The 15693-nt window shown below is 40.8% G+C and overlaps 1 protein-coding gene across 5 annotated transcripts in view; it reads right to left on the reverse strand.

The window, feature by feature from the left end:
- STAG2 (STAG2 cohesin complex component) overlaps window positions 1–15693 on the reverse strand; it is a 223882-nt gene that overhangs the window by 21438 nt on the left and 186751 nt on the right. For all 5 annotated transcript variants that reach the window (XM_075940974.1, XM_075940976.1, XM_006115390.4 and 2 more), the window contains 4 exons: window positions 13667–13806; window positions 3559–3660; window positions 1153–1301; window positions 142–270 (listed from right to left, as the gene is read on the reverse strand). In XM_075940974.1, the coding sequence (XP_075797089.1) occupies window positions 142–270; window positions 1153–1301; window positions 3559–3660; window positions 13667–13806 (520 nt within the window). The remainder of the gene's footprint in view (window positions 1–141; window positions 271–1152; window positions 1302–3558; window positions 3661–13666; window positions 13807–15693) is intronic.

A 15693-nucleotide genomic window follows, 5' to 3' on the forward strand; every position in this document is an offset into this window, starting at 1 on the left:
TAATAACTCGTATTTCCTTTGATTTTCTATTTAGTCTAAATATTACTAAAATTTACTTTACAATTAGTAAAAGCAATTTTCCCCCTAAATAATAAGAAAGATGAAAAATCAGAGTATTAAGAATTTTCAGAGAATACTTACACTGTTCTTTTGTCTTGTCTGAGAAGTTTGGAGGAGAACTCACTCAGAATATCAAGAAATGCCAAATTTAAAGGAGGATGGCTCTCACCTTGTGGATTAGGCTCTTTAAAAGCAAACTCTATGCCATCTCTGAAACAGAAGTTAAAAAAACATTTTGAAGAATGGCCTATTACACAGTTTTCTATAGCACCACCCACATGATCAAAGTATCTAATCACTGAAAGAGTTCTAATTTGTTATTTCACTCTTTTCCTCCTGCATTAAATCCACGAAGAATAGGATCGAGGTCAAAGCTACCATTCTTACACATATATTGCACAGGACACTTTTAAAAGTTGTCAGTATTAGTGCTATATGAACTAAAGGAATTGCTGTATCCATAATCTTTCTTGATAGTCTCTCGCACGTGGAGTGAATTTCATTCTCCAACATGACATGGAAGAGTACTATCAGTAGTCAACTTGGTCATCTCTGTTTATAAGCACTCTAAAGGTTGAAAACACTTCTTAATGACATACTGCATGAAATGCTATCAAATAATGGGAACTACAATGATGCTGAACAGTAAAATTATTCACTGCTTCAAGTTTTAATTTTGGTGCAGTTCAGTCAGGTTCCACATAAAGCTATTTAAAAAACAGAGCTCTCAGAATCAACAAGCTACAACAGCAAACCACTTTTGTCACCGCTACCTGATCTGCAGGGCTCGCCAAGCGGCGGCAAGCCCTGCTCGCCAGCCGTACAGTTCTGCGCTCTGCACATACGTATATCGTTCTGCGCATGTGCAGATCGCTCTGCGCCGGCTCTTCCCGGTTGTAATCTACTCGCCACGGGCAAGTAGATTACATTATTTGTTGAGCCCTGCTTATTTGCAAAACAAAAAAATCCTCAATTAGCACTAAACCATTTTGTATCAATACGCTACTTTGGTAAAATTCCCCAAAACAAAACAATTGTCACATCAGTGAAAAAAAATTTGTTAGAAAAATGAAGAAAGAAGGAGACAATTACTTGTGTAACATGGCAATAGCTTCTCTTGTTTTCAGCTGATCAAGTCCAAATGTTAAAGCAAAACGTCGAGCAAGTTCCTTAATACCACTAAATGTAGGTGATGATCTGTCAAAATTATAACCATTTTCTTGTATCATCTCATTGAAAAGCTGCATGAAATTGGAAAAAAGATACTGACTGATTAAAATATAATATAGATTTCTCACTTCATGATAGTAAATAACATACACTTTGTATAGTTAGGATAAGTTTACAAAATAATGAAAATTGGCGATTCAAAAACCATAGGTCCACAAATACATCACCCTACCAAGTCAGAATTACTCCTTGAAGTACATTCTCTAATATTGTGGTGTCCAACACGCTTGTCACTAGCCACATGTGAATGTGGCTAGTTCACTACAGCAGTAGCCACTATAGTGGTTACTGCTTCAGAACTATTTGGACACCACGACTTTAATATGTTTAGTCTACATTTAGATACCCTGGAATATGAGTTTTCAGCACATTCCTAATGAGAAAACTGCATACCACCTTCTCAGGACAATTCACCAGATCCCTATCTTAAATACTTCCAATATATCTGTCCATACAGGTTCTCATGAGACTCCTATTTAAGATGTGAAAAATGTTTTAAAAAATTTACCGCGTAACAAATCAAATGACAGTTTCGTGGCTACCAGCAAGGTTCGCAGAGTGGTGTGGTGGCCCTGGTCAGACTGGATGCCCGTTAACCAGCTACTGGTAAGCATCATGCAGTAATGATGATGATAATTGTTTACATCTCTAACTCCTATTACTGTTGTGTTAATGTCTACTCAACCCACTAATTTCTAGTTCATCCCTTTGTATCACCCTAAATAAAAATTCCCTCTTTTCAAGTCTCCAAAGAATTACTAGTCCCACTGAAGTCAATGGGAAAGTTCTCATGAACTTCAGTGGGGCCCAGATTTCATCCCCTATTGTTTATGACCTTTATTGAGTTGCATGCCTATATCGATATTTAGCAAAACTGAGCATACTGAGCTTTTTTTAATCTTTCCTATTAAATCAATTCTGCCTGCTTCTCACGGTGCAATTCTCTACACTTATTTCCATTTCTCAGTATGTTTTTTGTAATGAGGTACTGAAGCAAAGCAATCTACAAGCATCTATGAACAAAATAACGTCACCAGCTTGTACCATGAAGTGGCTACTTATGCAGTTGATTATCATTTTTGCAGTTATACTGCAAAATGTTTTATTTCTTGTATATTGCAGGTATGTCCAACAGGGTTACAAAACCAGCAAAAGGCTCAGACTCTGGAAATTCACTGTGCAGATGTTTGGGCTGGCCTGGAGGCTTGGGCTCCACCATGAACCTCTACACAGTGACTTTTAGCCTCACAGCCTGAGCCACATGAGCCTAAGTCAGATGATCTTGTCCAAATGTGATCTAGTCTTTTATCCCTGAATAGACATTTTATCAGTGCTATGTTCTTTTTTTAGCTGTTCTGCTTCCTTTCTACATTATAGGACAGATATTCCTATAATGTATTTTCCTAGATGAACTGGTAAGCATTTTTCCAAGTTTAATATATTTTTTTATATTCTCTAGGTCCTGTATTCTTTTTCAGAAAACACTGATATTTGGAACTCCTGTCAAGTTGGCATTATGTGATATTTATTAGTATTCTGCTTATTACCTTTTTGAGACCATTAAGGCTGTCTATATGGTACATGTAGAGTAGGCTGATGGATGGCAGTATTTTTTGGTTTCTCAAAAAATTAACTTAAGCTAACTGGCTAGTTAAAAATTATCCAAAGACAAATTAGCAGTTACTTGAACATTTTCCTTGCATTTTTTTTTACAATCCTACGACAAACTCAATGTGAATGATCCCTATACACACAAAGCATCCCACTGAAGTAAATGGGGGTCCATTTGGTGTTATTGCTTAAAAAGGACTTTAAATGGTATTTTAATTTCTGAGACTGGTGAAGCTTTGCAATGATGTGTAATACATGAAGTCTCAATAGAAAGGAGTCAGTAACAAAAGAACTGGGACCTACTTTTCCTTGTGATCTGCTCAACAACACGTAATTAAGGACATTTTTAATGCATTTATCACATAATTAAAATGAACATGTTGCTCCACTCTCTGTTCTAGAATGGAAGATATTATGATAGACTCACTCTTCATTAGATTTTCACAATCTTTCCCCGACCTTTCAATTAACAATATTTGAAGGCAAAAAGCAGAATGAGCGGTGTTTTCTTTAAATCATCATAAATACTTAGGAGCCTTACTTTAATACCTCCTTCTATCCCTCTACACAATTTCCTATGAAAAGTTACCCACAACCAACAAGGAATATTTTATTATTCTGTATTTATACATAAATATTTAAATGAATAATTCTTACCTGTTGTAAACTAAGAATAAGTGTCTTCGCACACTGAATTTTGTCTATCTGCCTTGTTTTACTCATTGTTTCTTTGATAATATCTCCATAGTCATTGTAATACTAGAAAAAAATCCACACAAAACAGCTTAAGTCTTAGATTTTAGAAAAATACATTTTACTACTAAGCCCTTCTAAAATGATGAATTATGTACTTCATTTCACATGTACCTTGATAGAAATATGTTCAGTGCCTAAGAAAATAATGAAAAACTTGTAACTGATTCAGTGTTAAAAACATTTTTCACTATAAAATTCTCAAAATTATACTCAAATCTATCTGAATTTTTTCCAAAAAGTTCAACAGATGCTTTCCATTGCTTTTCGTATCCTGTTTAATGAACAACAGTGTTTGTTCTGAGGTAGAATGACCTCTTGAGCTTCATGGTTGACAGGCAGCCATACTTCTTAAATCCAAAAAAGTACTGCAACCAGTGCTTCTGAGAGGAAAGATTGTTTTAGTAATTCTGGTGACAGTGGCTGAGAGAGTGTAGTCAAAAGGTGTAGTCCTTCCTCAACTTTCACAAGGGAGCTAGCTGGCCTCAATAGCTGTGCTCTTTAATTAATAATTAATAAAAATAATAAAATTTCTGCTGTTTCTCAAAAATATTTAAAATTGAATCAAGAATTTGTATTTATTACTTAAAAAGTAACAAATAGCCCTGTAGCACTTCAGAGTCTGATAGATAGATAATCATGAACTTGCATGGGCAAAACCCACTTCCTTAGTTATCCAGAAAGCATATTAAAATCATCAGGAGAAAACCTCTGTCACTGTGGTTTAAGGAAAAGCCCCAACGACTGCACACCCAGGCTATGTACACACTACAGCTTAAGTCAGTGTAATTTATGTGGTTAAGGAATGTGAATGATCCATCTCTGTGAACAATGTAATTTACAGCAACCTAAATACTTAAGGAATTCATCTGTAAACATCTGGATGAAAATAAAGTGATAGGTAACAGCCAGCATGGATCTGTAAAGAATAAATCAGGTCAAACTAATCAGATAACTTTCTTTTATAAAATAACAAGTCTTGTGGGTAAGGGAGAAGCTCTGGACATGATATACCTAGACTTTAGTAAAACATTTGATACGGTCTCACCTTCTTCTAATAAACTATGGAAATAAAACATAGATGGGGCTACTATAAGGTGGGTGCATAGCTGGTTGGATAACTGTTTTCAGAGAGAAGTTATTAATGGTTCACAGTCATGCTGGAAGGGCATAACAAGTGGGGTTTTGCAAGAGTCTTGTTTTGGGACTGGTTCTGTTCAGTACCTTCGTCAACAATTTAGATATTAGCATAGAGAGTCCACTTATTAAGTTTGCAGATGATACCAACCTAGGAGGGGTTGCAACTGCTTTGGAGGATAGGATCATAATTCAAAATGAACTGAACAAATTGGAGAAATGGTCTGAGGTAAATAGGATGAAGTTTAATAAGGACAAATGCAAAGAACTCCACTTAGGGAGGAAAAAAGGAGTTACTCACCTCGTGTAGTAACGACTGTTCTTTGAGGTGTGTTTCCCCATGGGTGTTCCACGTCAAGTGTGGGGACGTCCTAGAGCCTCAGTGTAGTCTTTTACTAGCAGTGTCTGCGAGCCGCGCATGCGTGAGAGGAGCTCATGCTGTCCCTTGATTGTCACCTCGTGCGCGTGGCTCACCCCCTCCCTTCAGTTCCTCTTCTCCACTGGAGCAGTTTGAGGGGAGGAAGAGAGAGGGGGGTCATGGAGCACCCATGGAGGGACACACCTTGAAGAACAATCGTTACTGCACGAGGTGAGTAAGTCCCTTTTTCTTCTTTGGGTGATGTCCTCATGGGTGCTCCACATCAGGTGACTGGCAAGAAGTATCTGACAGGATGGTGGGAATCGGAGTCACTGCTTAGAGGCTGTAGACAGCACAGCCGTTGCCAGTGCTGAATTAGCTGCCAGCTGTGGAACAACAACATAGTGGCTGCTCTGTAAATGTCCTTGAGTGGTACACGTTGGTGAGGAAGGTCGTGGAGGTGGCAGCTGCATGGACCGTGTGTACCCTTGGTGGCGTTGGCAACGGCTTGTTGGAAAGTGCATGACAATGCAGTATGTATGATGAGACTCACTTAGAAATGCGTTGTGTTGAATTAGGTGCACCCTTCGATTGTGGTGGGATGGAAATGAACAAGCAAGAAGATCTGTGGAATGATCACGTTCTGTCTATATAAAAAGCCAGAGCTCGTCGCATGCCGAGTGTGTGAAGTATGGCCTGCTTGGGGGATGCATGAGGCCTGGGAAAGAACACTGGTAATATTATAGATTCGTTGATGTAGAAGACCGTGAACACCCTAGGTAAAAAAGTTGGATGTGGGCGTAACGTGACTTTCTCCTTCGAAAAGATTGTGTAGGGTGAGTCCATCACGACAGCCCCTATTTTGCTAGCCCTCCTTGCAGAGGTGATAGCTGTAAGGAATAGCACCTTCATTAGCAGGAATCTCAGTGGACAAGTGGACAAGGGTTTAAAATATGAATATGAGTCAACAGTGTGATGCTGTTGCAAAAAAAGCAAATATGATTCTAGGTTGTATCAACAGGTGTGTTGTAAGCAAAACTCGTGAAGTCATTCTGCCGCTCTACTCTGCACTAGTTAGGCCTCAGCTGGAGTACTGTGTCCAGTTCTGGGCGCCACATTTCAAGAAAGATGTGGAGAAATTGGAAAGGGTACAGAGAAGAGCGACAAGAATGATTAAAGGTTTAGAGAACATGACCTATGAAGCCAGGCTTCATGAACTGGGCTTGTTTAGTTTGGAAAAAAGAAGATTAAGGGGGGACACGATAGCGGTTTTCAAATATCTAAAATGGTGTCACAAGGAGGAAGGAGAAAATTTGTTCCTCTTGGTTTCTGAGGACAGGACAAGGAGTAATGGGCTTAAAGTGCAGCAGGGGAGGTTTAGATTGGACATTAGGAAAAAATTCCTAACTGTCAGGGTGATCAAATATTGGAATAAATTGCCAAGGGAGGTGGTGGAATCTCCCTCTCTGGAGATATTTAAGAACAAGTTAGATAGACATCTGTCAGGGATGGTGTAGACGGAGCTTGGTCCTGCCTTGAGGACGGGGGGCTGGACTCGATGACCTCTTGAGGTCCCTTCCAGTCCTATTATTCTATGATTCTATGAAAAGGAGGCCTCATGAGAGTGTCCAGGACAAGGTTCAGATTCCACATAGGGTGAGGTGACCTGACAGGAGGGTTAAGATTTTGAAGGCCCTTCAGAAACCTTCTCATAGTGGGGTGTGAGAATACCGATGAGCCCTCTATGCACTCATGCAGAGCTGATATCGCTGCAATTCACAGAGGAATTACATAGACTCCCAGTTTTGAGATGATGTAGGTAGTAAAGAATTTGGTGAAGTGGTGCCATGAGAATCTGTGTGGGCCAAGTGACACCAAACCGAAAATTGTTTCCACTTTTGCAGGTAGGTAGCCCTGGTGGATGATCTTCTGCTCTGTAGGAGAATTTCCTTCAAGCGGTCTAAGCATAGGGATTCCGTTTCCTGGAACCAGAGAGGAGCCACACGTGTAGGTGAAGTGGGTGACACTAGGGGTGAAGCAATTTTCCCCTGTCCTGCCACAAGATGTCGTGCCGGAGTGGACAAGGATATGGCTTGGCTACAGATATCACGCACAGAAACGGGAACCAGGTCTGTCTTGCCAAGAATGGTGCTATTAATATCCAGATCTTGTGTAGCGCTTGGGCTATGAGCGGGATGGCATAGTATAATAGTTCGTCCCAAAAGATGAGGAAGGAATCGCCGAGGGATCGTCTGCCCAGGTCAGCTCTCGAGCAAAAATGGTAACACTTGTCGGGAGTCGAAAAGAGGTCTATTGTTGGGATCCCCCATCGCTGAAAGACTAAGATAAGTATGGCTGATGTAATTCCCATTTGTGGTTGGAGTTAAAATTTCCCCTCAAAGCGTCCTCCTGCACATTGTTTTTCTGGATAAATATGAGACCTTCAGGGTTATGCCATGCTGAATGCACCAATTCCAGAGGTGGATGGCTTCGGTGCACAATGATGGGGAGCGAGCTCTCCCGTCTGTTTAATGTAAAACATGGTTGTCGTGTTGTCGGTAAGTATGTGCATTGTCTGATTGGTAATGAGTGGAAGGTAATGGTTGCAGGCATTCCTCACGACCCTGAGTTCCAAAAGGTTGATGTGCAGGGAGGATTCGTGTGCCGACCATCTGCCCTGGACTGGGTGATGGAGTAAATGACCGCCCCATCTGACAAGGGAGACATCCGTCGTGATCTTCCTGGATTGTTCGGGCTGGTGAAAAGGAACTCCCATTAGAAGGTTGGAGGGAACTGTCTACCATCTGAGTGAGTCCCGCACCCTGTTGGGGAGCACAACCTGTTTGTGCAGGGGATGGAGGCCTGGGCTGTCAACTGACACTAGCCAATGTTGGGATCGAAAATGAAGGTGGGCATGTTGTACAACATAGGTTGTAACCCCCATGTGCTCTGTTGCTTGTAGGCAGGTGAGGGCCATAGTAGTAGGAGTAGTTTGCAACGTGATAATGTCACACAATGCTGCAAATTGGTTTTGGGGCACGTAAGCCCCAGACATCAGAGAATCGAGGCGGGCCCCAATGAACTCTATGCCGTAAGTGGGGAGTAGGGTCAATTTCTGCTTTATTAAGAGGCCCAAGCGGCTGAAAGTCTGTTTGGTTTTGGTAATTATGTTGGCAGATTCCAACTGAGATCGGCCTTTTATGAGACAATCGTCTAAATACGGAAAGATGATGATGTCCTGTTGATGAAGATAGACTGTGACTACAGCCAGGACTTTTGAAAATACTCAGGGAGCCGAAGAAAGCCCGACTGGTAATGGACGGCAGTATATGGGAGATAACGTCTGTGTGATGGTGTATGGCGATATGAAAGCATGCGCTTGAAGGTCGAGGGCTGCAAACCAGTCCCCTTTGTCCAAAGCCGGTATAATCGCTGCCAGTGTTACCATTCAGAAACATTGTTTTCACAGACACTTGTTTAACTTGCATAGATCTAGTATGGGTCTCCATCCCCCGTGCACTTCTGCATCAGAAAGTATTTGGAGTAAAATCCTCTCCTTCAAAATGCTCAGGGGACCTCCTCTTTGGCTCCTAAATGAAAGAGGCGGCTGGCTTCTTGTTGGAGGAGCATCTCGTGAGAAGGGTCCCTGAAGACAGACAGGGAGAGAGAACAGGCATGGGGAAGCAATGTAAAGGAGATAATATATCCTGTACGGATAATCTCTAAAATCCATTGATCCGATGTTATGGCGTCCCACTGATGGTAAAAGGGATGAAGTCTGTTGAAGAAATGCTACTGGCTTGTTGGCAAAGGTGGAAGCGGGAGGTAGGGCAGGCCCTCGACCACACCCTCAAACCTGCTGCTTTGTTGCCTGGGAGCCCGAGGAGCAAGTTGGAGGTAGACATTTCCCCTGAGGGCGCTGTCTGCGGTGGTTTTAGTCATACTGCCTTTGTTGGGTGCAGTTGTAGTAACTATCCCATGTCTTGTTATATGAAGTATGGTGCTTCTGACGATAGGGTGGAGTATACATTCCTAGTGTGCGGAGGGTGGTTCGTGAGTCCTTGCTACCGTGTAGGACCTCATCAGTAGTTGACACAAAGGGCTTGAGTTTGTCAAAGGAAAGGTCTTCTACCCTGGACTGGAGCTCTTTGGTGACCTCAGCCATAAGGAGGGAGCCAAGAGGCTTTCCTCATGACCAAAGCTGTTGTGGTTACCCTGGCCACTGTGTTGGCCACATCTATGGCAAAGAGGAGAGCTGTATGAGCCATCATGTGTCCCTCATGAATAATGCCTCTGAGGAGACGGAGTTGTTGCATCAATTCTGCCAGCTTAGAATAGTTGTCAAAATCATGGTTCGCCCAAAAGGCAGTGTAATTAGCTATTTGAAGCTGAAGGGTGGCTGACAAATAGACTTTCTTTCCAAACAGGTCCAACTTCTTGTGGTCTCTATTATTAGCAGATGTTTTGGCTTGAGGGGCTTTTGCTCGTTGATTAGCTGCATCCACAATGAGGGCATTTGGTTGTGGGTGGGAGAACAGGAAATACAGGTATTTTGGGGGTACTAAGTACTTTCTATCAGACTTCTAACAAGTCAGCTGGCTTGAGGCAGGGGTCCCGCCACAGCTCAACGTAGACTTCTAATTGATGACGCAATTATTGAAGTGCAATTCTGGATTTTGAAGCGGGGTGTATATTCTTTAACAGTTAATGTTGCTTTTCCCCTATTTCCTGGAGGTGGACATCCGGTGTTGCTGCCATCCTCTTAAACAGCTCATTGAATTGCTTCATGTCGTCTGATGCCTGAGTCTCATCTGGTATTACTGCCTCCTTTGAATGTGAGGCACTGACTTCCCCATTGTGGGGGGTACTCTGCTTGTCCATTCCCGGTCTGCAGTGCCGGGGCTGATTTCCCCGGCACCACGGCTGAATGCAATTTAGGAGTTGCGGTGCTGCTTCTGGCACTGACTTCCCCAGTGTGGGGGTACTTCGCTTGTCCATTCCCGCCTCATGGGGAGATGGAGTCAGGGGCAGAGACCTTGCAGGGGATCGTCTCCTCTTTGCCTGTGGTGCTGGAGCTTGTGAAGAGGCCCTTTTTCTAGCAGGGTGAGTGGATTGCTGAGAACCCTCTGGCCGCATGGCTTTATCCAGCAGCAGCATGCGGAGGCGGAGCTCTCTATCCTCCTGGCTCTCGCCATGAGAGAGCTGCAGAGGTCGCATTTTTTGGGGACGTGTCTCCCCCCAAGGTAGAGAATGCAATCCGACACCAGCATGGACTCCTGGCAGGTGGTACATTTTTTTAAAGCCAGAGGAGCCCGGCATTCTAATAAGAATGCCGGCATTCTAATGCCTCTGTGACAGTTACTGCAACATCCGCGGGGGTTTCTTTCTGTCAATTTTTCCCCCTTTTGTCTCTTTCTTCTTCTTTCTTTTGGGAAACTTAGTTGACTGGGAGGGGAGCAGGATTAGCGGATGGAGAAGCCGGTGTTCCGCGTTGACAGAAAACTGTTTTTCTTTTTTAAAGATGAAAGGGGTCGTGATGCGAACCAACAGAGAATGGGGGAATGAAACTAGAGAGGTTTCTCACTCCCGCTGAGAAGATGAGGAGAGTGAAGGACTCCGTCTGAAGCTGAGGATAGGAGAAGAGGAACAGAGGGGAGGGGGAGAGCCGTGCGCATGAGGTGAGAATCAAGGGACAGTGCGAGCTCCCCTAGCGCACGCACTGCTTGCAAACACTGATAGTAAAAGACTCCACTCTGAGGCTCCAGGACGTCGCTACATCTGACATGGAGCACCCACAGGGACATCACCTGAAGAACAACAATCAATTTCACACATACATAATGAGAAGCAACTGTCTAGGAAGGAATACTGCAGAGTGGAATCTAGAGATCATATTGGACCACAAGCTAAATATGAGCCAACAGTGTGACACTGTTGCAAAAAAAGCAAACATGATTCTGGGATGCATTAACAGAAGAGTTGTGAGCAACACAAAAGAAGTAATTCCTCTGCTTTACTTTGCACTGATTAGGCCTCAATTGGAATACTGTGTCCAGTTTTGAGCATCACATTTCAAGAAAGATGTGGAGAAATTGGAGAATGTCCAGAGAATAGCAATAAAAATGATTAAAGATCTAGAAAACATGGCCTATGAGGGAAGACTGAAAGAATTGGGCTTGTTTAGTTTAGAAAAGAGAAGACTGAGAAGGTACATGATAGCGGTTTCAAGTACTAAAAGGGTGTTACAAGAAGGAGGGAGAAAAATTGTTCTCCTGGATCTCTGATGATAGGGCAAAAAGCAACGGACCTGAATGGTAGCAAAGGAGGTTTAGGCTGGACATTAGGAAAAATTTCCCCAACTGTCAGGGTGGTTAAACACTGGAATAAATTGACTAGGGAGGTTGTGAAATCTCCATCACTGGAGCTATTTAAAAGAAGGTTGAATAGACATCTGTCAGGGATGATTTAGATGCTGCTTGGTCCTGCCGTGAGGGCAGGGGACTGGACTGATGACCTCTTGAGGTCCCTTTCAGTTCTAGTAATTCTATGATTCTAAGTACATTAGCAGGACAGCTTCTCCTGCTGACACTGCTATCACTGTTCACAGGGGCCAGAATAACTAAGTCAAGGAAAGATCTCTCTTTCATTAGCTTAGAGCAGCAGTTCTCAACCAAGGGTACATACATCTTTGAGGTTATGTAAAGCTCTTCCACAGTGTACATTAAATTCAGCTAGATCAATGGCTGTCAACCTTTCTAAACTACTGTATGGTATGTGAACAGGTAACCCAAGTCCCCCCCTCCCTCCCCCAGGTGCTGTTTCTGCCCTGTGTAAGACTGCACAGGCTAGGAGCTGGCAGCCCTCTCCCCTTGCCCTGCTGCTGCTTCTAGCCCTGAGTGAGACTGCCAGCAGCCCAGCAAACGGTTGGAAGCAGTAGGGCTGGAACAGCCCCTGCCTATGACACAGGGCATGCTCTAGCCTGGCTGTCACATACACCTCCCTCCCCTTTTAATAAGTTGACAAGTTAACTTTTAACCCATTAACTAATTAAACAGGCTTTTACATACCTATTTCAGAAGTCTGATTAGTCTTCTGTACTCCCAAATTATACCTCATTTAAAAACCACTTGCTTACAAAATGAGACATAAAAATTCAAAAAATGAGCCACAGCACACCATTATTGAAAAACCGCATTTTTACCATATAATTATAAAGAAAATCAATTGGAATATAAGTACTGTACTTAGATTTCAATGTAGAATATACAGAGAAGTATAAACAAGTCACTTTGTGACATTTTAGTTTGTACTAATTTTGCTAGTGCCTTCTGTAAAACTAGGCAAATATTTAGATGAGTCAATAAACAACCTCTGTGTAAGGATACACATACCCTTGGTTGAGAACCACTGACTGGTTTACTTATACAAATCAAGTCTTGAAGGGGTTACAATGCACTGGAAAGATTAATAGTCACTGGCCTAGAGCAGTGTTTCTCAAACTTTTTTTTTTATAAAGTACCCCCTTTTAAATAAATGAATAAATAAATAAAAATACCCCCAGTACCTACAGTTTTCAGACAATTTTTTTCTACCATTGTAATACATTTGTTTAAACAATTTAATCGTAGCTGAGTGGGTGATGAAAAATTGTGGGTGTAAATGAAAAAAATAATGAAATGCTGTAAAACAAACAAAAATTTAAGTCTTCTCCAAATTTCAGTTGTGTTGACATACACCTCCCCCACAAATTCTCGAGTACCTATAAGGATACTTGTGCCACTGGTTGAGAAACACTGGCCTAGAGCATCAGCACTAGCAATGCTACAGGTGTATGGCTACAGTACAGCCACAAGCTCAGAGGGGGATGTGGTTATCATGGCATAGTTAATTTTTCTTTTTGTACAGCTATTGAGCAAAGAAGTTTTATGTACAAAGACAGAAGGTTCAGGATTACCAGGTATGGCTCTGTAACCCAGGAACAGAGGGTATTATTTATCGATCAAAAGCAGTCATCTATGTGTGAGGAACAAAATTTCTATTTCTTGGAAATCTCTTTCTTCTGGACACAGTAACTTTTCCCTCCTACAAAATTCTAACAGGTCTTGTGTGTCAAAAATAATTTATATATTTTCTTTTTCATTTGGAATTGGGCATCATTCAGTTCATCTATCATAAGATTTAAAAAAACAAAAAAACAAAAACTGTAAATTTCCTAAACACAAGAAATTAAAAATATCATGTATCAGGATGGGAAAATAAATCTACTGAAAGGGTTACATATGAGCTGTGGAAATGTTTTTAGACAATAAAACTGAATGTGTTACTCTAGCATAATAAGTTGTCTTTGCAACTCTCTTTATAGAAAACTATTTAGGGAACACTTGCACGTCTATATTGGGCTTAAATATATCTTTAACATAATCAAAGAAACAGTCACCCAGAAGGTTTAATTACAAGTACAATTTTTATACTGAAGTATTTTTAATATTTTTTAGTGTACAAAATCTTCAAATTTACCTTCATATATTGCTTGAAAATATCTGCAGCAGTATTCATTTCAACCACAGTATATACAATAAGTTTACAAAAAGCTGCAAGCAAATTTCTTCTTTTGTGCAATGCTTCAATCTTGCTAGCTTCATCATCCTGCTGTCCATCTGGAAGGTATGCAAAGCATTAAAGTACTGATTTTTTTCTGTTTTTATTCAGCTCATTTTGCTACTTAAGCGGCTGAACACTTTACATTTTAGCCTTCTATTTCTATATGAAGGAGTGTTACAGCCAACCACAAGGAGTTAAGGCTCAAGAATTCTATTCTCAGCTTTTCCACTGACTCGCTGTATTACTCTGAGACAAATTACCTTGCCTGTCTGAAAAATGGGAATACTACCTATCCAAGGAAAACTGCAAGGCTTAAGTCTTCTAAAATACATTGAGACCACTGAACGGAAGGTGTTACACTTTACCATAAGGTGTAATTACTAACAATAAAGGAGCCAGATTACAGTGACAAATTGTGAATTTCAGTGTTGTATGACAATATTTTGCTAAGTTAAAACTTTTAAAATGTTTGCTGAAGGCAGCCTCATTACTACAATTTATTTTCTACTCTTTAGCAATAAAAAAGTGTTTTTCATTCTTCACATAGGAACAGTCTAATAAAATCTTATGCAAAACACCAACACTGTGATGGGAAGAAATGCCTTTAAGTGGGGAAACACCTGACCCTCAAAAATCCTATGCCTTTTTACAAACTATCAACAACAATGCCAACTCTACCAGAAGTTTGTGCGGCTGACACTTTATAACTTCTACACCACATGATTGTAACTATTTTTTAGTCTCTGTAATACTAGGACCAATCTGAACCGGATGTAAATGTGAAATGCCTCACATCTTCATTATCTCAAGCTGTTTTCAAGTCCCCATTTCACTTTACACCCTTACAAACTAATCATCTGCTTTGTGAAATATTAAGTAGTATTTATTTTGAGTGCAGCGAAGAAAAGTAAAAATACAAGCTCACAATCCAAACTGTAAAGTTCAATGCCAAGGTTAACAATGTAGTTTTAAAACACAGGTAACTAAAATCACGTGGATAACAATTAACCTAAGTCATAGAGTAATCTTGCAACTAGAATACTCTGGTTTCTAGATTCTTTTGTGTTTACCAGTAAATCTTTCAGACTTTTAAGAAAGTAATGTAGCTCACTCTACGGTGTTTGTATTTTAGGGGAAGTTTTTTTGGCCTAACCCTGGATCCCAATATCAATGGGAATTTTACTACTGAGTTCAACAGCAGCAAAGAGAGGCCCTTTATTTGAACAAAAAGAAAGATTTATTTTATAGGATTTTTTTAAAATACATATACAGAAGAAAGAGTTGGAAGAACACTCATGGCATTGCTTGACAATTCTTGATTGTTCTCCACAGTATGTTTTCTAATGTTTCTAGTCTATTTTTAAAATCCCACAAGATAGAACTTCTACTACTTCCATAGGAGACTACTGTTTGGTCTAATAAATCTGTCTGAGCCTCCCCCACTCCCTCAGCAAATATTATGTCTAAATATTTCCTTCCTTACATTAAAAAGTAAAATATTTTTTGCGTCACCCTAAACAATTTCTCTGTTCAGAACATTGGTTACTCTTCACACACTTATAAGATAACTGGCTAGGATAATTTAAGTTATCAAAACCAAAGGGCTTCCTAAACAAATTACAAGATGTTCACATAATTTATTTAGTAAGTTAAAGTAAGGTAACACACAAGAAACACACTCAAGTGATAAATTATTTACCACTGATCATTTCTCACCTATCTTCTGACTACCAATCCAACTCTGTCTCCCCCAGCACTACTTTCAACATCCAAAAATCACGACTAATTTCAAATGGCTGCCTCAATGTTCATATATACTTTTGTGTTTGCATGCCTACAAGAACTGGCAAGAGCATGTAAGAACATGGACACTGGATAGCGAATACATGCAAGAGCACAAGCAAGAACAGTAAGTGAACAGTGAAAACATCTGACGTATTTTA

Source organism: Pelodiscus sinensis, chromosome 13, assembly GCF_049634645.1.
Source record: "Pelodiscus sinensis isolate JC-2024 chromosome 13, ASM4963464v1, whole genome shotgun sequence".
NCBI lineage: Eukaryota > Metazoa > Chordata > Testudines > Trionychidae > Pelodiscus > Pelodiscus sinensis.